At 32.9% G+C, this 23,847-nt stretch overlaps 1 protein-coding gene across 1 annotated transcript; it reads right to left on the bottom strand.

Annotated features, from left to right (window-relative positions):
- Nucleotides 1-5,400: 5,400 nt before the first annotated feature.
- On the bottom strand, nucleotides 5,401-10,613 carry LOC108911222. Its single transcript, XM_018716096.1, has 3 exons — nucleotides 10,508-10,613; nucleotides 9,774-10,046; nucleotides 5,401-7,559 (listed from the first exon to the last, which is right to left on the bottom strand). Exons 2-3 carry the CDS (start codon nucleotides 10,037-10,039, stop codon nucleotides 5,474-5,476), a joined length of 2,352 nt encoding a protein of 783 aa, XP_018571612.1. The 5' UTR covers nucleotides 10,040-10,046; nucleotides 10,508-10,613; the 3' UTR covers nucleotides 5,401-5,473.
- Between the last annotated feature and the right edge of the window lie 13,234 nt (nucleotides 10,614-23,847).

Below are 23,847 nucleotides of genomic sequence, written 5' to 3'. Positions count from 1 at the left end.
GCGGGAAAATTTAGAACCGCTAGTATTTTTTTGTTAATACATGGTCATTTAAGAATAAGTAGTGAAACTAGTATAGTAATACAGGTGTCATGAATGAATGCAAAAAATAGCTAAATTTGATTAGGTCCACACTGACAATTATTAAAAAATAAAACACATTAAATAAACATCAAAACGTTTTCTGACTTTCCTGTCACTATTTCAGGAACAGGGCACCTAATGCGAATATTAATTCGTCTTTGCAATATTTAGGAGTTGGAAACAGTGCAAATGTTTAACTTGGTTACGAATATATTCTGGCTAGAAACATTATGAAATATGTAAGTGCTCCGATGTGGTTTATAAGATATAGCTAACCCTAACGTATACATGAATTAGTAATAATTTTACTAATTTGCAGTTTCTTGAGGCCGACCGACCGCAAGGAGCTGTTTGCTAACTTGCTTCCTCCACAGATAGAGATTGCATGTGAAATATATACAGTGTGTCCCAAAATGATGGAGCAAATCCATATTTTTTTCCAGATCAGATTTTAAAAAAACCGCTGAAACAGGTCTATTTAGACTAGGCGGTATCTGTTTTGGTTTGGGTGAATCGTATATCCACGGAGATTTTTGGCTTTCAAATATCACTAGAAATGAAAATTTTTCTGTTAAATGTTAAAAAAAATGAAAAATGTCATATTTTTCTTCCTATTTAATTCTGTATCTTTTCAAGAGTTGATTTTAGGCGAAAATGGAAGAGGAAAAAAGTTTTTGTAATTAAAATTTTTACTAAATACGACTAGTTACAAATCGAATGAATCATGATTATTATTGTAAAAATCGAAAAAATCGCCAGAATTGGGATTAAAAAACATTATTTTTTAGGGAATTTTTTTGGGGTTTTTAAATTGGGTATAGGACCTTCATACTTGGCTCAAGAAAACTTCATGTTAGGTATGTAGAATCGACACACCAAATTTCATCAAAATCGGTTCGATAGATTTTGCATAATAATTTTGCAATTCAGATTTTGAAAAAAATGTGAAATTTTTTTAAATTTTGCATAGCAAAACCCACGGCCCTTAGATACTTGAAAATTTAATCACATATAGAAGGGCTCTCAAGCTTTCAAACGCTTTTTGAAAAATTCGAATCCGTCAATTAGGAGAGCTCTGTCGCTTGTTTAAACATTGGTCGATTTTTTGAACTTATAAACAATTAAAATAACTTTGTGAATATTCAGCCAAATCAAATTTTTTAAAGCAGGTTTTGAACGTTATTATTCTTTAAAGAAAACAGATCGATTGGTCAATTAGTTACGTAGTTATAGCCGACCAAAGATAACCGTCATTTACACTAAATGTACTGGGACATCCGGGCTAATTTTTCGAAAAATACCTTTGGTATTCCGAGTACTTACCAGGTCTAAGTTTGCAATACTTTCCTTCATTGGCAACCTACATTAAAACGTGTTTAAAGTTATTTATGTAAGCGAGAAATTCAAGAAAATCGTACGGGTGGTGGTGGTGGGGGAAGGAGAGAACGCGGACGCTTCGGCCTGCTCGAAATTGAATCGGCTAGTTCAAAACCGCTACGCGCTTAAAAATTTTTAATTTCCTTAACCTTCTAGAGGTCCGATTTTGATGATTTTTTTTTTAATCGATGTCTCGCGATTAGTAAAAACAATTAGCGTATTTTCAAATGCCTATCATTAATAATTATTGGTTTTTCAACAGTCCGATAATTATTAATCTTTAAACTTCCTTTAATTATCAACTTTATTTTTTTATTGTTTCAAAGGTAAGTGCATAAACGTATATACTGTTTATCAAAGATCAAAAACAAATTTATTTAAATATTATAAAATTGTTTAAACAACAATTATTTTCAAAATATGTCCAATATGCCCTTATGTCCCAGTACATTTAGTGTAAATAATCGGCTATAAGTACGTAACTAATTGACCAATCGATCTGGTTTTTTTTTAAGAAGCGCCTTTCCAATAACAATGTTTAAACAAGCGCCAGAGCTCTCCTAATTGACGGATTCGAATTTTTCAAAAAGCGTTTGAAAGCTTGAGAGCCCTTCTATATGTGATTAAATTTTCAAGTATCTAAGGGCTGTGGTTTTTGTTGTGCAAAATTATGAAGATTTGCAATTTTTTTTCAAAATCTGGATTGCAAAAGTATTATGCAAAATCTATCGAACCGATTTTGATGAAATTTGGTGAGATGATTCTACATGACAAGTTTTCTTGAGCCAAGTATGAATATTCTATACCTAATTTAAAGATCCCAAAAAAATCCCTAAAAAGTAATGTTTTTTAATCCCATTTTTGCCGATTTTTTCGATTTTTACAATAATAATCGTGATTCGTTCGATTTGTAACTAGTCATATTTTGTAAAAAGTTTAATTACAAACATTTTTTTCCTCTTCCATTTTCGCATAAAATCAACTCTTGAATAAATACATAATTAAATAGGAAGAAAAATATGACATTTTTCGAATTTTTTTAACATATTGTGCCGCTAAAAGTTAAGACCACGTATTTTTTTATGCGCATAGAAAACTTTTCATTTCTAGTGATATTTGAAAGTCAAAAAGCCAAAAATCTCCGTGGATATACGATTCACCCAAACCAAAACAGATACCGCCTAGTTTCATTTACTAATTGACCTGTTTCAGCGATTTTTTTAAATTTCAACTGGAAAAAAATATGAATTTTGTTTCATCATTTTGGGACACTGTATTTTATTATAAAAACCGAAATTATCAAAAATGCATACCGTTTAGTCATCCTCAAAATGTTTATATTTAGCCGATATTCGTACGATGAATAAAAATTTTAACTACAAATTTTTGTATGTTTTGTGTATTTTTCTGGAAATCGATACATAAAACTATGTTTTTGTTAGTTTGATGCATTGTGTTTTCTTCACTGTAAAACTATCAATCCATCAAATTTTTCTATTAGTAAAACTTTTTATATACGAGTAAAATGAGGAGTACAGAAGAACCAATTACAATTATTGCAATATATACGGCAGATGTGGGAGATGTCCATACAATTGCTTTCTCAACATAATTGTTTTGGTATCGTGTACTCATAGCTTCCAGTTCTTTATATTCAAACGGCGATATCATTTCTCTGTAGTTTATCATACTGTTTTCCTTGTCGATGTTTATATTTGACATATCGATGGAATTTCTAATGTTTGCTTGAGGTGAGAAAGTTGAAAGGACGGTTGATGTAAATCGAGTAATTGTAAAAAGAGAGTTTTGAGATGTAAGCACGGAACAACTTCTGTTCATTTTTATAAAGCCACTTCCTTCCAAAGAAACAGTGTTTCTGTCGTTCCTGCAGTTAACCACCAAGTTTTGAACTTCTGAAACGGCGTAGATCCATGACATAGGCTCCTGCAGCTGCAGGAAAACAGGCTTTTCTAAGTACATAAGTCTTTTGTTGCACAAGTTGGAAACATTTCTAGAATTGAGGAATAATGTCACTTCACAGTCTGAGCTCAACCGCGCTTGAGAGGTTTGACGAATCTGGTCACAAATATAAACGGTTTTGTTGACACTACTGCAGAATTCACGAAAATTTTCCCTCGAAAGCATTGTATATCCTTGGTCACTCCTATCCACCACCAAATATGGTTGTTTGGGTAAAACGAAGACAAAATTGCCTTCTTGCAGTGAAACAGGTAAGCTTGTCATTTTGTACAAACTAAATGTCTTTCTATTGACCACAGGAATTGAGAGAATAAACAAAATTTTGTTGTTGTAGAGGTATACAGTTGGTTTAATTAAGTTATAAAGCTTTTGGGCGTTCATGAAATTTGGGTAGACAGGAAATTTGGTATTATCTGGCAGCATAGCCTGAGCATTTTTCCAGCATCTCAATTAAATTTAAAGGTGTTATAATATAAGGGTCTAACTGTCCTCTATTTGCATTTTTTATAACGTCAAATAATGTTTTCTGTTGGCTTTCGAATCGAGACAGCAGAAAATTTAAATTTAGTGAAATCGAGTTAATTTTGACTTCTATTTTGACATCATTAATATTCCTCGAATTGGTACTGATTTCTTTCCTAATATCTTTAATGTCATCATTTATAGTTTTTAACTTATCCTTGATATCCTTTACGTCAGTTTCAAATTTATCATGTCTATCTCTCTGCACTCTTAGTTTTTGTGTAGTTTCATCGAGCATTGCCTGCAAGTTATTTATCTGCTTCTGTTTCTCTTCGACGTTCATAGTTACAGTATTCCGTAAAATCTTAAATGTTATTTTCTAAATCACTCTGGGATCGTTCAAGCCACTTGGTTTGAAAATCTTTTCGATCAGAGTCAATTTTAAACGTAGCCATTTGCATGTTCAATTTGTAATCCAGTTCTTTTTGGGAATTGTACAAATCTCTAATGTAGCCGTTCTAGTCCGGGAGCTTCTGCTGGTCCATCTCTCCAAATATTTTCCCCACCACAGCCTTCCCTAATGGATCGGGAATATACGGCCCAACGCTTTACCCTCCTTCCATTTGATCGACTCCAAGAAAGTTTGCCATGCTTTCATTCACAGCGGCTATTCTATTCATACTGATTTGCACTGCACTAGACCTGTCAACAATAATTTTAATTACACTGATTGTTCTATTGCTAAGATGCACGTATTCTGTAAACGTTTAACTATTTCTTAAGAGAAGTTTATATATACATGTGTATAATACATAATTACATCCGATTAGGTTAAGGATGACCTATTGCCAATGTTTTTTTTTTAATATTTTCTAAACTAGTTGAAGTATGAGTACCAAATTTAGTGTTTTGACTATTAATGGATTCATATTTATACAAGCTCACAAGAAATTGATTGATTTTGTTTACGTTTTATTCGTAGATACAATGCAACATGCAATTTTTCACTGTAGCAGGGAATAATTGTGGTAACTGAAAAAATTATAAGTATAAACTAATTAGTACCATGGACAATATCAAAGAAAGCTGCGATGTTCACTTTCATATAGGCACCGAAGAGGTTATACAATAGTTATCACATGACCGACTTAACAACAAAAAAAAAGGTCAAGTAAGGCTGATCGCGGTTAGTACTTGAATGGGTGATCATCTGGAGAAGGCTCGCGATGCTCCTCCAGATGCTTCTAATGGCTTGTATGTCGGTGTATTTACAGGAGCTATACATATTTACAATTAGACGAGGTTTGTATAGGTGAGTAAGTATATTCCACGATAAAGTAGGGGTTCGGCAAAATTTCAGTCTGGGGGTTGCTCGTATGGCGTTGGTGTTTAGCCATAATAGCAGAAATAAAACAACCAAAAACTTATGGCTATAGATTAAAGCTATAGCTTATAGATGTATTGATTAAAAAACTGGAACTTATTTTAATTTTTATTACAATTATATACAAACATTAAAAGTAAACATCTATGTCAACTGCAAATAAAGCTATAAAAAAACAATCCGATTTATTCAATATTTATCGTTTACTTGTTTTGGTTTCAGTTTTCGTAAGTCATTCAGATACTGATCCTCTTTATTAACTTTTGGTGGTAAATTGTTTGGTGGGTAATCCAACATATTTTGTACGATTTTCTTATGTGAGAGCGAAGCTTCATTCTGATCCTTTTTATTAACTTTTGGTGGTAAATTCTTTGGTGGGTAATCTAACTTATTTTGTATGATTTTCTTATGTGAGACTGAAGGTTCATTCTCATCTTTTTTTACTTTAAATTTGACCGTAACATATTCCGATTCCGGATCAGTATCACTTGTTTTTCCGTAAATAGATACGTTTTGAAGATCATCGGCATTTTTCACTTTAATTTTCATTTTTATATTTTCGGGATCTGCGCTGCCTCCTGACTGCGTCGGAGTTCTTTGCCTCCTTATGCTCCAAATACTGCTCAGTTTATCTAAAGTAATTTTCTTTTTGTATACTAAATATATAAGCACACTTACGATAAGGAGCAAAACAAATAACGTGCAATATAGGGGAATCAAATTTGCCTTACTCTCTATAATTTTGTAACTAACATCCTCTAGCTTCTTGAAGTCAAATGGATAAATGTTTTGTATAGTTTTCACTCCCTGAGTATCAATGCCATCAACCTGACTAATATCGATGAAGTCGGTGAGATTAACAGAGGGCGAAAAATGCGATTCCACAGGTTTTGTAAACGTAGTGAAATATGATAACGATTTCCCATTTTGTATAAAAACTAGACATTGTTCGTTAACGTGAATAAACCCCGTTCCTATTAAATTTACCGTAGTTCTATTGTTGCCACAAGACATAATTATATTTTCAACAGTTGGAACAGCATATATCCAAGATCTTTCTTGTTGAAGTTGAATGAACATAGGTTTGTCTAAAGCCATGATTCTCTTGTTGCACGTTTGCGGTATCTGCCTCGGCGACTTAAATAAATTAATTTCGCATTCTTCGCTGTATTGGGAGTGAAATACCTCCCCAACTTGTTGACATATGTATTTAGTTGTTTCAAGATCAGAACAGAACGATTTAAAATTATCTTTCGACATTAACATATAATCTTGATAATTATTGTCTATTATCAAGAAAGGTTCTTGCGGTAGAATAAAGACAAATTTGTTATCTTGAGCAACTGCTGGTAGACTTGTAAGTTTGTGCAAGTTAAACGTTTTGGAGTACGCCAAAGGTATATTAAGAATAAAAATTACCTTGTAATCGAATAAATAAACGGAAGGCTTGATAATGTTGTATAGTTTCTGGGCATTTTTAATGTTAGGATAGTAAGGAAATTTTGTTCCTTCGGGTAAGTGTTCTTGAATGTCTCTCAGCATATCTGTTAATTTGGATGGAGTTAGTATGTATGGGTCCAGCTGTCCGGCATTTGCAGTTTTTATCACTTCAAACAAAATTTGTTGTTCTGATTGGAACTGATTCATCAACAATATAAAATCGGTAGAAATTATATTTAATTGGCTGATCACTTGGAGTTTATCAATACGTTTTGTGTTGTTTGCAACATCGCTTTTGATTTCCTTTATAGAGTTATGAATACCTAAGAGGTTATTTTCAATCTCGCTCACTTTTCCGTCTAGCCTTTTTTGATTTTCTTCCTGCTTTTTAATTTTAACGTTTATTTCGTCAAGCGTCTTCTTCAACTCTTTTATTTCTTTTTCCTTTTGGTCCTTGTCTATTTGGAATGATTGCTCTAGAGAAATGATTTTGGTTTTTATGTCAACTTGATTTTTGTTCAGCTGGGCAATTTCCTTGTTTTTTTTCTCTGAGTCTATCGTAAAAACCGTTCTTTGAAGAAGCAATTGGTTTTCTAATTCCTGTTGGCCATTCTGTAAATTGTTGATAGCACGATTGTACGCGGATAAGTCAACGTTACTAGATCCCCCAGCAAAAATTGATTTTACTATTCCGCCACCTAAGTTTAACAGAAAACTACCTATTTCAGACCAAAAACGTTTTACTCTTCTAGTTTCAGTTGTGATTCCCAAAAAGTTCGCCATTGATTCATCCGTTTCCTCAATCTTGTCCAAGTTAGATTGTATCCTGTTATACCTGTCAACCAGTACACATAGATATATACGGTGCCTACTTTTAAGTGTTTACAGGGAGTTCATTTTCCATCACTTAATAAGTTGCTTCTTAATTTTCATTGCTATTTTGAAAATTGGAATAAGTGTGTGAGTCTAGATTCCTGAATCGTTTGAAAAGTCAGAAAAAATAAAAAACTAAACACTTTTACTTTTACATATTTCCCAACCCCAATTTACTGATGCTAAGAAATTTTACACAATGTTTATATTGCATATTGCCCTATATTAGCCAGTTGCCGAGAGACCCCCCCCTAATTTCAATTGCTTTTATCAAAATTAACTGTGAATACCTGCCCACTTCCCCCACCACCCCCCACCACCCCACCCCCCATGTAAACTTTAAACGCTTTGAACTTATTTAATTACTCAGTCTTCAAAATAGCAAGGAATTGTCTAAAAATTTCTGTCACCTTTATTACTTTAACCAATTTCTAAGAATTGAAAGTTAATAGTGTCTAGAGACGCCAAGCCACTTAATTTCGAGGCTCTTTGAATGAGTGCTCTTTTTTCTTAATAAAAAAAAATCCAAATTGATAAATTACTTTAGGTAAGGTGTATAAAACATATGAAAAAGCCCTAAATCGTAAAAATTATTCTATTAAAATTCTACCTCTGGAGCCTCGTAGCAAAGCGATTTTGTTTGTCTCTTGACTCTAGTTTAAAGTTGTCTATTCGCGTAGATAAAAAATGACCACCCTGCACAAAACCTCTTTAATGACGACATAACAAAGTTGTGATAATATATTTTACGTTTTAATTTTATGATTGTTGAGACTATTGAGACTTGATCCATTGTTAAGACTATTTTTCTCGATTTTACAGTAAATGCAACAATTTGTCAATAATTTTATATCGCAAACTCATCTATAACTACCTAAAATGGATTTGTACCTGAAATATATATGATTAAATATTTTATAAAAAAATTATAAAACATAATAAATTAAAAAAGTAATTCATACCCTTAGAAATTGAACAAATTGCGAATTTTATCATATTATTTTTTCTGTTTTTACAATATTAGGCAGATCCAAGATAATTTTGAAAATTTCCAATATAATTTTTTGTAACGATGTTAGTTATAATTTAAGCAATTATAAAGCAAAAAATCATCAATATGAGAAAATTAATTATAGGTTAGAAAATGAATCGGTTAGTTAAAGTATCATTAATTATATACAGTGTGACCCATTTTAAACTTGAACACCCTTGTAAAATATGTCTTTATTATCCAATTTAAACCATTTTTTCTTAACTTGAATCTTAAAGAAATCTATTATGTTACATGATATTTGAATTCATTTTCAGTTATCAGAGTCTACTTAAAATTTTTCTTCCTTGTATAAATTTGATAATAATTGGTTAGCGATTTGTTCTACTTAAAATCTGACTGCACCACTTTATTCTTCAATTGGGTTAGTACCAAATTTCATGGGGAAATATTCCTAATTGTAAAATTTATATTAATGGCTTTATCGGTTTATAATAAATTAAATTGTTTATTTAATGCTTAATTATTTACCTTTTTGTTATTCGGGTTCAATTCAGTCAAAAGCTAAATAAAAAAAATTAACCAAATTTTGTCAAATTTAACAATGAATAAGAAATAGTAAGCAATCTTTGATAGCTGATAATAAACTAATTTGTCATGTAGCGTAATAGAGCCCTTTAAGTTTTATTTAAAAAAAAAAAACGAATATAATAGACAATAAATACATTGTTTTCAAAAACCGTTATTAAAAGCTGACTTTTACATGAAATTTATTAAGTGTCAAAACGACGGTTTTTTGTCTATAAAACGCAAATGTTTTTTATATATAGGATGTAAAAGACTTTTACATCCACCTTAAAAAATCATGAAATTATAGATGATAGAATCAGTTTATCAGTTTATTATTATCAACGAATTAATTTAGTTGAAAAGGGCATGTCCGAAAACACTATTGCCCAAATTTTAAAAATTAAAATCGAAGTAGTCTGTAATATGTCTAATGTCTCGTCACCATGAGACATACTGTATATGCAGTAAGTTATAGGTGACATATATGTCAACGCTGTTTCCATTTGAAATGGGTCTGTTCACGTAATTGTTTTCCATGACAGTTTTATATACAGACATGCTAAATAATATCCTTTGTAATTTAGTTATAATTACTTCTAAGAAAAAATGTATCACCTTTCTCTGCATATAGGCGACTGGAGCGTCTCACAAAACGTCTCTATTTCCTTTGCTTGCTGTAACAAATATTTATAAAACAAAAGGTATCCTGTGTAATCCACTGAGGTCACGAATTGCCAATTACTGTTTGACAGTAAAACTTCACCAATTTTTTCATAGTAAAGTCCTGAACTTGTTGTTATGGGAGTCACGGTGTAGTCTTGACAGATACTCTTGGAGAAAAGGAAGCAAACCAGAAACAAGAATGATCTCAATGTGTACATGTTTGATCTACAAGCATAAATTACTTCAATTAGTTTAAATTCTAAAATTCTTCGATCAGCAATAGGTAATTAAATAGAGAAACAAAATGAAAGAAGAAAAATCGGAGAGAAAGTACTTAGATGTGTCAAATTCAGAATTTTTTTTTATTAATTATGTTGAAGATAATAATTTCATAAATTTAATTTTATTTTTAAATAATTATTAGCATTTAAAAATCTAAAGGTCGGCATTTTTAATTTTGACAAATCGTAATTATAATAAAAATTGATTGTAGTCTATTTTGGTATTATGTAATACAAAAAAAATTAATAATTATTTATACTTTCGCTGTTTTGAAAAGAAAACAGGAAAGTGTTTGAACACAATATTGAAATTGACAACAATTACTTTGTTTCCCTGTACACTTATTCGGCTTAGAAATATTGCACTATATTTGAAGAATCTATGACAAAAACAACTGTACTTACGGTGATAAAGAGATACTCCTTTCTTCTTTGCTTCCTTAAATTTATTAATAAATTCCACTGAAATAGTCACAGTCCACTGAAGCCGATGTCAAACATAACTCGATTGTTGAGGAGTCATAGAGTTATGATAAATGTAATTTTATCATTTGCGTTTTTTATCAATGTTGGGTACAGTGTTTCCTGTGCTGATATTGCTCCTAGGTCTACGCAATATTTGGCGTCATACAAATAAAAATTCGATATTCGAAATTGACTCGATATCATTCAAGAAAAAATACAAAGTATATAACCCACAACGTAAAAAAAAAGAAACACATTACTAAATATTTTATTTTTCTAAACACAAATTAATAACAATTTTTAATAAGAAGTTGTATCAATATTATTATACATATTGTTATATACGCTGAAACATTTTATTAAGGCTTTTCGTCATTAAAAATATTTATAGTAATTATTGTTACAATTACAAAAATGTATAGAAAATGCAAGTGCCCTTAAAGTATGGGATAACGATTGTTCCTGAACCAACTGCACAGTTTCTGTTTCACCTGGAATACACGGTACTGTTTTTGAAGTGTCGGAAGTTGCATTTATCGCATTCAAAATTTTGTTTGAAATTTCCATTCTATTTGTCATAGATTCGACAATGTAGGTTTCTGCTGCAACGGTCGATTTCCAGCCTCCATGTCGCTTGTGTCGTTATGTCACCTGTGTCCACAAGAATTGTAGCTGATATCTTCGAAAGCAATGGCCCGTAAATAATTCAGGTTCTTGTAAATTTAAACAAATGGCTATTGTTTTGGTATATTCCCGAATTTGTTGATACCTACCAGTTTCTTGATACACTTTCCTTTCTGATAGTTTAAGGAAAAACGGGCTTCTTTTATATCAGTTGGTTTTGTGCTTTAAACTGAGATACCTGTTGCTTCCGACGAGCTCCCGAAAGACCAACAATTATAGCCACTTTAATAAACAAATGCTGATTGTCAGGAGCTTCACGAAGAAATTTGTTAACTTGGTCGGAGGTCAAAGTTTTTGCCTTTTTTGGAATGTAGCCGTCAGACTTGCCTTTCAGCAGTACTTTCAATTTGCAATATTTGGTTGTATCAACGTCATGATTCGTAGCATACAATATTGGGTCTATAAGCTGTTTGGTTTAATTTTTTAGATAACTCACCACATAAGTCATTAAAACATTTTCAGAAAATGAAAAAACATCTTCTTATCCGCTTTCATTCATTTCATAAAATTCTTGTAACGTGTTTTGTATCTTGCACAGAATTTTTCGGGTAAGAATTCTAGTGATGAATATTTAGCTGGTTGAACTACTAAAGGCGGAATACAATCTGCGGAATTGTCACTACTGCAATCAATATCTATTTTATATTGATTTTTCTTTCACTTTTCTCGCCTTGAAATCAAATAATCAATAATAAATTATTAAATTATGTATTAAATACAGCAGGTATACTAATTAGATCTATGGTATTTATAATATTTAAATTGATAAAACGCGCAAGCGACAATCAATCACGAGTATTTTCCAAATGCCTCTGTATTTATGTGGCACAGCCTATTTCGGCAAATCGTAACCTTCGGTGAGTCGCATGTTCGGCCCGTATATTCCGCCGGATCTTATTGTATTATATTGATATTATTGCTAAGGTTAATACAAAGATAATGTGTTTTTTAATTTTTAGTTAAAATTAGTGCAATAAGCTATTTAAAGACTTGTTATTAATACTTACATAAATTTAGTAACATTTATAAAATCTGGATAATTATTCCCCTCGCGTTTATTAACATTGTCACATTTTTCTCAAAATGATTTGACCGCTCCATTTCAGTCACCGGAGGCTCAATATTATCTGTCCAATCCATTGAAACAGAATGATGCGATGTACTACTATAACCTGTTGAAGTATCATTGTAAAGAATCCTGTTGGTTACTTCATTTTTGTTACTTAAACTGTCAACAACATAACTTTCTGCAATTGTGACTGATTTCCACCCACCATGTCTCTTTTGATTGCTAATACTCCTATATTAGCCAGTAACGTTGCCGATGTTCTTCGGAATGAATGGCCTGTATATGTTTGAGGATGTTCTAGTTTCAAAAACTGTAAATTTTATTAGGAATCATAGAAAGGGTATTCTTGCCGACTGGTTAGTTGTAACATCTACCTGCTTGATAGCGCATAAAAAAGCGTGAAATTGCAGTTTTAATTTCCAATCTAATCTTGATATATTTCTTGAAAATTTCTAGATGAGAAACAAAACCCAGACGAGAAGTAACTGTAAACGTACGTGACATACCATTTTTAGAATCTGGAATTGCAACTACAATAATGTCCTCGAAATTTTTGAAGTTGACGTTGTCCAAAGTAAGTTTGCATAACTCATCAGAACGGGTATCTACAAATTATGTCAACCCATTTTCTCCACATTGCGATGTTTATGATTTCGAAATTAAGGAGCATCTACCACCTGAATTTAAAATCGTGCATAAACCGGCTCTCTCCCCCAAACTAATAAATCTTAATCCTTTCATTCCTTTTTAACTAGAAATGTTATCTGCGGAACAATTATCTGAAGAGGAATAACTCCTTCAAGGATAATAACAAGGATAATAAAGTACAGGATTGTAAAAATATTAATTGGCAAAGTTAGTAAAGCGTCAAGAGCCGTGGGAGTGCTCAAGAAAGAGAAGAGTGCTTTGAAACAGTTGAACGCTTCCCCGAGACGCCCCGCCGGGTTTAGAGCCGTCGGTGAAGTATTTCCATTTCTTACTTTAAGGCATATTAAGCACATGACATTGCAAAAGGTACGGATCTGTCCGTTTTTAACAGTTTTTTATGAATTATTGTATTTTATACACAAGTGCATTTTTGATCTCCTGAATAAGTCACTTCAGTTCTGCTACTCGATTACAAATAAGTCAAAGGTAATTAAATACATTGTGTACAACTGAAGTTGTAGTCATCGAAAAAAAAATTGAGCAAATTGGATTTCTGTAAATATTTTTTTCAACTAAAAGGTCCCCATGAACATGGGTCCCTAAACTTTGATAAAGGTGAATTTTCAGACATATATATTTTTTTAATAACCCCACTGTAAAATTACTTATAATGAATATTATTAATCATAATCACATTATACATCGACTTTTACTAACTGGGATATTCAAAACCACAATTATTTTTTTACACATACACATTATCATAATTTTTATGACACGTGTAGGGTCAGTTAAAAGACGATTTTAAATTTAGGTTTAATTTTGAAATCATAAACATCATTTTGTCGAGAAAATGTTATGTTGAAGTTAAATGTTTTTAGCAATAGCACATCAAGAAAACTGTAGTTTCAAAACTTAGATAAATACAAACTAAATAAAATCTAAAAATTTGAATTAAACTAAATTAACTTTTTTTTAAGCTTTATTGTTTGTTCAATTTTACCTTATTGTTATTTACCACGATACATGATAGTGATGATGTAAATAAAACCATATAAGTATTAAAATAAAATAGCATCAATGTTAACAGCCTGAAATAATTCATAATTATGAAAAAATATATTTTATATCGATATCACTAATATATTACCATGATGTACTTATTTATGCATAAATAGGATTTGTTAAAAAGAGGCAAAGACAAGTGTTAAATAAAAATAATGTCAACTAATAACAGCGGCAGTTGTTAAAAATTGAAGATCTCCTGAAGCTGATCACCTCGTGAAGCTGATGTCCCATTGATGTGGTTCAAAAATATTTCTATGTTGTTTACGCGTAGAAGTTATTCCAGGTACGTGCTGATCAAGAATTTTATATAATTGATTGTAGCACAAGCTTCATCAATATCATTAAGTTGAAGAATACTCCAATCGGCATTGATAATTTCTTCATATAGATTAGGACAATTATAATGTCCCACAAAATTATCATCAAAAGCTACATACCGATCTGCCTTAAAATTGACAGATATAGATCTAAAATAGGTGGCGCGCTGCTCAAAGTGGAACACACTGTGTAATATCTTTGGTTTTTATCTGCTACCCAGAACAAAAATGTACAACTTAATTGTACAAAAATGCCGAGACGTTACGATTTTATTTGGCGTTTTTATTCGAAANTCAAGAGCCGTGGGAGTGCTCAAGAAAGAGAAGAGTGCTTTGAAACAGTTGAACGCTTCCCCGAGACGCCCCGCCGGGTTTAGAGCCGTCGGTGAAGTATTTCCATTTCTTACTTTAAGGCATATTAAGCACATGACATTGCAAAAGGTACGGATCCGTCCGTTTTTAACAATTTTTAGGTTTAATTTTGAAATCATAAACACCATTTTGTCGAGAAAATGTTATGTTGAAGTTAAATGTTTTTAGCAATAGCACATCAAGAAAACTATAGTTTCAAAACTAAGGTAAATACAAACTAAATAATATAAAAATTTGAAATAAACTAAATTAACTTTTTTAAGCTCTATAATGTTTGTTCAATTTTACCTTAGTGTTATTTACCATGATACATAATGATGATGTAAATAAAACCATATATTAAAATAAAATAGCTTCAAGCATCCAGCCTGAAATAATTCATAATTATGAAAAAAATATTTCATATCGATGTCACTAATATACTACAATGATTTATGAATAAATAGGATTTATTAAAAAAAGGCAAAGACAACAGGAAGTGTTAAATAAAAATATGTCAACTAATAACAGCGACAGTTGTTAAAAATTGAAGAACTCCTGAAGCTGATCATCTCCTGAAACTGATGTCAAGGACATCCCTAGGACAAGACAATAAATGTATTAACGATATATCTGAACCAACACTTTATTTTTAGAGTTACTGACTTCAGGAAATCCTTCTCCAAAGCTTCCATTTGCCAAAACTGCTGACAAGGGAGAACCCATACCTGCTTCCTTTGTTTGTTCATAAAACTGATCCCTAAAGGAGAAGAAAGAATCCCTCCCTCTTTTGCCAAACCTACTAAATTCTCATCCGTATCTTTTTCTTTCTCTAATTGGCATTTTTATGAACAGGATGTCACTTCTAAACTCAATAATATATCACTAGTTCAATTCCTCTGATCTTGTCGATAAAAAATCCATCGATTTAGACATGGCTTTCCTACTCTCACACTAACCCTTTAATTTGGTATGACACGAATCAGGTGAGTGGAAGAGTGGTTCATCCAACTAACCATTGGTCGTGGCGTGGTACTTTTGGCTTGTGGACCTTCGAAAGGCAATAAAGTTGGGGTGTTCTTAAATCGCTCGAAATAAGGTTCCTTTGTAGTTGCTTGGGAATGTCAGGCGCAAGAATTACAACTCTTTCTTAGCCTTCTTGAATAGGTCATGTTTACAGGGTGTTAACGAACTTATGTCAAATATTTTTGCCACATGTCCGTTATGTCAAAATGAAGTAAATACACGGATTTGTGTTGAGTATACTTAATAATTTTAAATCTGACTTACCTCAACATTGCAAAGAGCCATCTTTTGAGAACTGCTGATTTTCATAAATGTTCGATGTATCCACAATTTGCTTGCACACAAGCTTCAGCGCGACGTATCCAATTCGCTCGCACGTGTTGCAACATTGCCACGTCCTCTCGAATGCGTAACCACATATTTTGCCGAACATTTAATGGCACGTCTTCCAATAACTACGGCAAGCGATTTTGCAAAAAATCTAGATATGAAGCACCGTCTAAGCGTCTAGGCAATTCAAAAGGTCCTATTAAAGTGTCATTGATGATACCGGCCCACACGTTTACTGAAAACTGTTGCTGAAAGGCACCGCGACGTATTTGGTGTGGATTTTCGATAGTCCAGTGGTGAGTGTTGTATTACGTACACCATAAAATGCATGTATTTCGGCAGTTCCAAAACAATTTTAAACACATTTTTAATTAGCTTTTTTCTCTATGACCTTAAACTTCCGATACAAGTTTGTAACATCAGTTAACTCAGTTTTTGCTCATTTTTCACCCGTTTAAATTTTTGACATTGAAGTTTATTAACTGTATACAAAAGGTCTTATAATAGATTCTCCCCTTTGGATATGTAATCTGTTATATCTAAGACGAGTTGTATTTCCTTTGTCTTATGTTGGCTGGCAATATGGTAATTTCTTTATTTTTCTTCAATTCTTTGATGGCATTGATTTTTTTCCTTTAGGGAGTTTGGCGCTTTGTCATCGCCTGCTGTCTCTGCCACTACTTCTTCCAGGACTTCTTGGAGGAGACGTCGACACATGGTTTACAGAGCGCTAATGATTTCCTCTTTTGGATGCAAGTGCGAAGTTTATACATTTAGCAAGCACTTTCGTAGCGTCATGCATACAGGCTAGGTCAATGAATACCCGAAAATTGTCATGATACAATCAGTAGAATTATAGTGATTAGCTGTATTTGTCATTACATTAACAAAGGCTTTCTGCATTGCTTCTAAACCACCGAATATGATATTAGTATTGGTCAGTTGACCAATTAGTTTGATCTCTCTGTACAAAGACTATCTTTTGTTACCTATCATAAAATTGCATTTTAAAAGTTGCACTTACTAAAACTAACATCCTGTAAGATTTATCAACATGAAATGTGGGTATTAGCTAATGGAGATACTTACAATTTAATTAAGTTCTCAAAAAAAAATTATTAATACGATTTTCCAATTTTTACTAATTAGGTATGGTGAGGCATATCCCTTTCAAATACAAAAAAAATAATAAAATCTGCCCGTTCGTTCTAAAATAGGTGGCGCTCTGCTCAAAGTGTAATATTTTTGGTTTTTATCTGCTACCCAGAACAAAAATGTACAACTTAATTGTACAAAAATGCCGAGACGTTACGATTTTATTTGGCGTTTTTATTCGAAACTTAAGCGACATAACTTATATGCAAATGAACTGCAATAATACAGGAGCAGCCAACTTCCATTTCCATTTTAATTATAATCTGCAATTAAAGATTAGGATTTATTTAGACAGGTTTAATTATAACAGTTAGAATTTATACTGCGCGTTTCCCTAAAATAAATTAGAAGCGCGGTTTCACACTGGATAGCCTAGCCGTGAAGGGTTACATTATCAATATTAAATATCTGGAGAGCCGTCTTGGCGCAGACAGTTGAGTGTTGTTTCGCAGCGTTGGCCGCGCCGCCTGTAAAACTTAATAAAGATAATGCCCGTACCGGAACAATGAGCTAATTGTAGTTAGTTATATTCCCGACTCCTGAACACTTCACTGCGGCTCTACGGGGAAAGCTAAACCGGAGTCTAAGGACGAAAGGAGACCGACTACGTAGCTGGGGTTCGGAAATTATAACGGGTTTTGTATACAGGGTGTGGCGTGTATAATCTATAAAAATTAAACTACAGCTTCCTAACGATATTTGTAATAGAAAAGTCGTATACGAAAAAGTTCTATTTTTGCGTTTTTTTTTCGTAAATTAAAGTTCCATTATGGATCAAAATATTTTCTCTGGAACGGTCCTGTCCGTGTGCTGTACGATGGGTCACGTGCTGTAGACCAGCCGTGTAAACAAATCGTCGTTGACAGATAAAAAGATACTGCTTAATTTTTGGGGAATTTTTCTAGAGAAAATGTTGAAATTGATCCCCATTAACGCGAATACAGGCATGGCACCGGCGCACCCAATTTTGGCGAATATTTTCCCAAATTCCAGGTATTCCCCTAATTGTGTCAGCAGCTTCAAGTATACGGTTTCGCAATTCTTCCACCGTAGCAATTGAAGATTGTAAACCAATGACTTCAAGTGACTCCAAAGATAAAAGTCCATTGGAGTTAGATCGGGTGGCTGAGGTGGCCATGGCACAGGACCAAAGCGTCCAATCCATCACTGAGGAAACATTTCATTCAAAAGTGTAGGTACTTCTCGAGTACTGTGTGGAGGCATCCCATCTTGAAGATAAAACATGCGTGCCCGAACTTGTAATACCACATAGTTCAATAATTCAGGCAATCGGTTCTCCAAAAAGTCAGCATATGTTGGTCCATTTAGTTGTCCTTCATAGAAATAGGGACCCACAAGTACATCGCCTATTATGCCAGTCCAAACATTTACCGAGAACCGAAGTTGAAAATGAGTTTCCCTAATCGCGGGGGATTTTTCAGTACAAATTCGTATGACTAGGTACATATAAAATAAACAGTTAATGTGAATATAAGAATGATGGTTTGAATGTTTCACTTGTGTGCAAGTTTTGAAGACATAATAATTGGTGAAGAGAGAACGTTCTCTGGATGTAAAGTAATCCCCATCAAACCGACCTAAATCGTCATCCTCAAATTACCATCTTTAAAACTATTCTTTATCCGAGATCATTAATCTTCTTTATATTCCTGGCAATTTTATGCAAAACTTGGCATTAGTTAGAGGAAGAAGCCAGGGGCGTAGCAGAGGGTAGGCAGCTCTAAAATATTAATTCAATAATATTATCTTTTACATAAACTGAAGAAAACTGTTAAATACACATGATCATTTATTAAGATTAACTTTTATGCAGTTGCTAGAACATCGGTGTGGAGATAGTTTGGAGCTGGTTTTTTAGTCAATTACTTAGGGTATCTCTCCTACACAGACTACAATTAGTATGCTTTGCTTTTTCATACATGTCTTCTGTTCTAATCTTTCTTTTTATGGTCATAACTTACTGCTATTGACTTTTCTGTACTTAATTCTTGTTCATTTTGGAAATTTTGATGCACGCACGACACCTTCGAATCCATTTTTCGCGCACTCGCTGGAAAATATCCGGATTTATCCTTATTTGATGGCCAGCGGCAACAATTCGTTCTCGCAAGTCTTCGACTGTCAAATTCCAGATACCAACTGAATTACGTGTTGTAGGTTGCTGAACACCTTAGTACCTCGTGTTAACCGCCGCGCCGTTGTCGCATTACTCGATATGAATTTTATCGAATTTTATATTTATTACAACGCTAATTATTTTTTAGAATTAAGCAAAAGAAGTTCAAAAAAGTGATAAATATTGTATTTCATGGTATTCTATACACGCAGTTATGACAATATTCCTTAGTTAATCGTACTTTTTTTTGTATATCAAGTTTTTGTTTATTTTAATGTATTCTATCATCTGTTAAAATTAAGGCAGTCAANTTACTTACTTACTTACTTACTTACTTACTTACTTACTTACTTACTTACTTACTTACTTACTTACTTACTTACTTACTTACTTACTTACTTACTTACTTACTTACTTACTTACTTACTTACTTACTTACTTACTTACTTACTTACTTACTTACTTACTTACTTACTTACTTACTTACTTACTTACTTACTTACTTACTTACTTACTTACTTACTTACTTACTTACTTACTTACTTACTTACTTACTTACTTACTTACTTACTTACTTACTTACTTACTTACTTACTTACTTACTTACTTACTTACTTACTTACTTACTTACTTACTTACTTACTTACTTACTTACTTACTTACTTACTTACTTACTTACTTACTTACTTACTTACTTACTTACTTACTTACTTACTTACTTACTTACTTACTTACTTACTTACTTACTTACTTACTTACTTACTTACTTACTTACTTACTTACTTACTTACTTACTTACTTACTTACTTACTTACTTACTTACTTACTTACTTACTTACTTACTTACTTACTTACTTACTTACTTACTTACTTACTTACTTACTTACTTACTTACTTACTTACTTACTTACTTACTTACTTACTTACTTACTTACTTACTTACTTACTTACTTACTTACTTACTTACTTACTTACTTACTTACTTACTTACTTACTTACTTACTTACTTACTTACTTACTTACTTACTTACTTACTTACTTACTTACTTACTTACTTACTTACTTACTTACTTACTTACTTACTTACTTACTTACTTACTTACTTACTTACTTACTTACATCTCAATTTTTGGGGAATTTTTCAATGCAAAAGTACAAACGAACAAAAATAGATATTTAAAAAAAACTAATATTTTACTTAAATGCATTGTTGTTACTACAAGAGTTCGCAAACAAAACCACATCCGTAAGCATCCGTAGTTGCCAACTGCGTACACTAAACAAACTCCATTAAAATATGGAACAAAATGAAATAAAACTTCCCATTTCTAGAGAAAATGTTGAAATTGACACCCAATTTTGCCGAATATTTTCCCAAATTCCAGGTATTCCCCTAATTGTGTCAGCAGCTTCAAGTATACGGTTTCGCAATTCTTCCACTGTAGCAATTGAAGTATTGTAAACCAATGACTTCAAATGACTCCAAAGATAAAAGTCCATTAGAGTTAGATTGGGTGACCGAGGTGGCCACGGCACAGGACCAAAGCGTCCAATCCATCATTGAGGAAACATTTCATTCAAAAGTGTCGTTACTTCTCTAGTACTGTGTGGAGGAGTCCCATCTTGAAGATAAAACATGCGTGCCCGAACTTGTAATGCCACATACTTCAATAATTCAGGCAATCGGTTCTCCAAAAAGTCAGCATATGTTGGTCCATTTAGTCGTCCTTCAAAGAAATATGGACCCACATCGCCTATTATGCCAGTCCAAACAATTACTATTATGCCAGTCCAAACAATTACCGAGAACCGATGTTGAAAATGAGTTTCCCTAATCGCGGGGGATTTTTCAGTACAAATTCGTATGACTAGGTACATATAAAATAAACAGTTAATGTGAATGTAAGAATAAATAAATGATGGTTTGAATGTTTCACTTGTGTGCAAGTTTTGAAGACATAATAATTGGTGAAGAGAGAACGTTCTCTGGATGTAAAGTAATCCCCATCAAACCGACCTAAATCGTCATCCTCAAATTACCATCTTTAAAACTATTCTTTATCCGAGATCATTAATCTTCTTTATATTCCTGGCAATTTTATGCAAAACTTGGCATTAGTTAGAGGAAGAAGCCAGGGGCGTAGCAGAGGGTAGGCAGCTCTAAAATATTAATTCAATAATATTATCTTTTACATAAACTGAAGAAAACTGTTAAATACACATGATCATTTATTAAGATTAACTTTTATGCAGTTGCTAGGACATCGGTGTGGAGATAGTTTGGAGCTGGTTTTTTAGTCAATTACTTAGGGCATCTCTCCTACACAGACTACAATTAGTATGCTTTGCCTTTTCATACATGTCTTCTGTTCTAATCTTTCTTTTTATGGTCATAACTTACTACTATTGACTTTTCTGTACTTAATTCTTGTTCATTTTGGAAATTTTTATGCACGCACGACACCTTCGAATCCATTTTTCGCGCACTCGCTGGAAAATATCCGGATTTATCCTTATTTGATGGCCAGCGGCAACAATTCGTTCTCGCAAGTCTTCGACTGTCAAATTCCAGATACCAACTGAATTACGTGTTGTAGGTTGTTGGACACCTTAGTACCTCGTGTTAACCGCCGCGCCGTTGTCGCATTACTCGATATGAATTTTATCGAATTTTATATTTATTACAACGCTAATTATTTTTTAGAATTAAGCATAAAGAAATTCAAAAAAGTGATAAACATTATACATATTTTAACGTATTCTATGCACGGTTATGTCAATATTCCTTAATTAATCGAACTTTTATACTTATAAAGTTATTAGAATTAAACAAATTCATTATTATTTGAGATATTGTCATATGTACCTATATTATCAATAAAAAAAAAACGTAATTTTAGTGGCAAGATCCAATAAATGTCGATACAAGTACCTAGTATCTACAGCTAAATTTTCTTACTATTATCGAACGCTTGATTACAGGAATTTGCCTAAACGTCTTATACGGACATGTCAGGAGAGTCTATCTACGGCACTGGCGCCGTAGTGACGGAGTTATCTGGAAGCCCTCTCGATTACCGCGCAAATCGCGTGTCATTTGTTAACTCCTGGAGCGTTGGGAAACACCAGGTGCATCGCAAGGTAATTTGGTCAGGATTTACTGCTCAACAGAAGAACATCGCGCCTCATTCTGATACTTAAACTTGCGGAACTCCTTTAACTAATCGCCTTAATTCGCAGTCTCCATTAGTTCGATGGGATGCCCATACGGAAGACAAATCGTATGGGGAGAAGACAACTCATTTGAAAGAGGACGGGATATATCGACCGTCAATCTGTCGAAATTAATATCGTAATTGAGGATGTTGGTGCAAGATGAACAAAAATTAAGTCGAAGTTAGTCGAAATTTGGCTAAACAAGCGCATTTGCGGTGTATGTCAATGCGTTGTTTCTTATTTTTAAATTCACACCTGGTGAAAGAAAGGCAAAATATTGTTTGAATCTACTTATACCGTACGCGCCTAAAGTATGGAATAAATTCAGTAAAAACGAAACAATTTTTTTTTTTTGGAAAAATCCTCGAACAGGTCGATTTTTAATTTAAAAAATACATATTTTAGCATAAAAGGCGATATTCAACCGTCATTTGTTTTGAATTTATTCCATAATTTATGCGTATACGGTACCTATGGGTCAATTTAAAGCAAATATACAGGGTGTTAATGAATAGGTGTTACAAACGAATATGGTATGTAAAAAATCCAAAAATAAGTGCAGTTTACTTAATAAACATATGTCCTAAAGCGGCTCATTTTCGAGATACAGGGCGTTGAAATTTAAAAATAATAAACTATTTTTTCCTGTAGCTCCGGTATTAGTTAATATTTCTTTATCAAACTCAACAGACAGATTTACTAGCTTAAAGGATGCATAAATATGGCAGAAACCATTTATTGGCTTCTTCTAGTGGCGTGCGATAGGTGTCGTTTCACCTTTTATCCCCCCTAAATTGTGCGGCACTGTACAAATATTCGTTTTTCGTACGTTATAGAATTTACTAGTATTTTTTACGTAAATAATGTATACTTGTTAGACTTCCATAAAATGAGTAATTATCAAGTTATTAACATTTACATTACTGAGGTCACCTTATGCTCCAAAAACTATGTTTTTCTATGCTATGCTAGTTTTCGAGATACAAAAAGTTAAAGTTGTTTAAAAGGTATTTTTATTTTGCACAAAAAAATTACAGTAAATGCTCAAAATTACGGCCACCAGTAGCGATACAAGCGTTAATTCTTCGAAGCATATTTGTGTACATTCGGTCAAAAGTGCCAGGCGTCGTTTCGATCTCCTGCGCTGCAGCTAGAATGCGTGCTACCAAATCTTCTTCTGACTCAACAGGAGTTTCATAAACTAGACTCTTCATATGGCCCCACAAATAAAAGTCAAGCGGGGTCATGTCTGGGGAACGTGGTGGCCACGCCATAGGTC

The sequence above is a fragment of the Anoplophora glabripennis genome, unplaced genomic scaffold (genome assembly GCF_000390285.2).
Source record: "Anoplophora glabripennis isolate ALB-LARVAE unplaced genomic scaffold, Agla_2.0 scaffold270, whole genome shotgun sequence".
Classification (NCBI taxonomy): Eukaryota; Metazoa; Arthropoda; class Insecta; order Coleoptera; family Cerambycidae; genus Anoplophora; species Anoplophora glabripennis.
The sequence above is the reverse complement of the archived record's forward strand: the minus strand, read 5'-3'. Positions and strand labels throughout refer to the sequence as shown.

What these genes read in the sequence shown, in the direction of transcription:
- LOC108911222 (XM_018716096.1), bottom strand. Translation starts at nt 10,039, where the DNA reads ATGTACACATTGAGATCATTCTTGTTTCTGGTTTGCTTCCTTTTCTCC. An exon ending in TCGCCTATATGCAGAGAAAG is followed by an intron (nt 7,560 to 9,773) that starts GTGATACATTTT and finishes ACTGGTTGACAG; the next exon opens with GTATAACAGGATACAATCTA.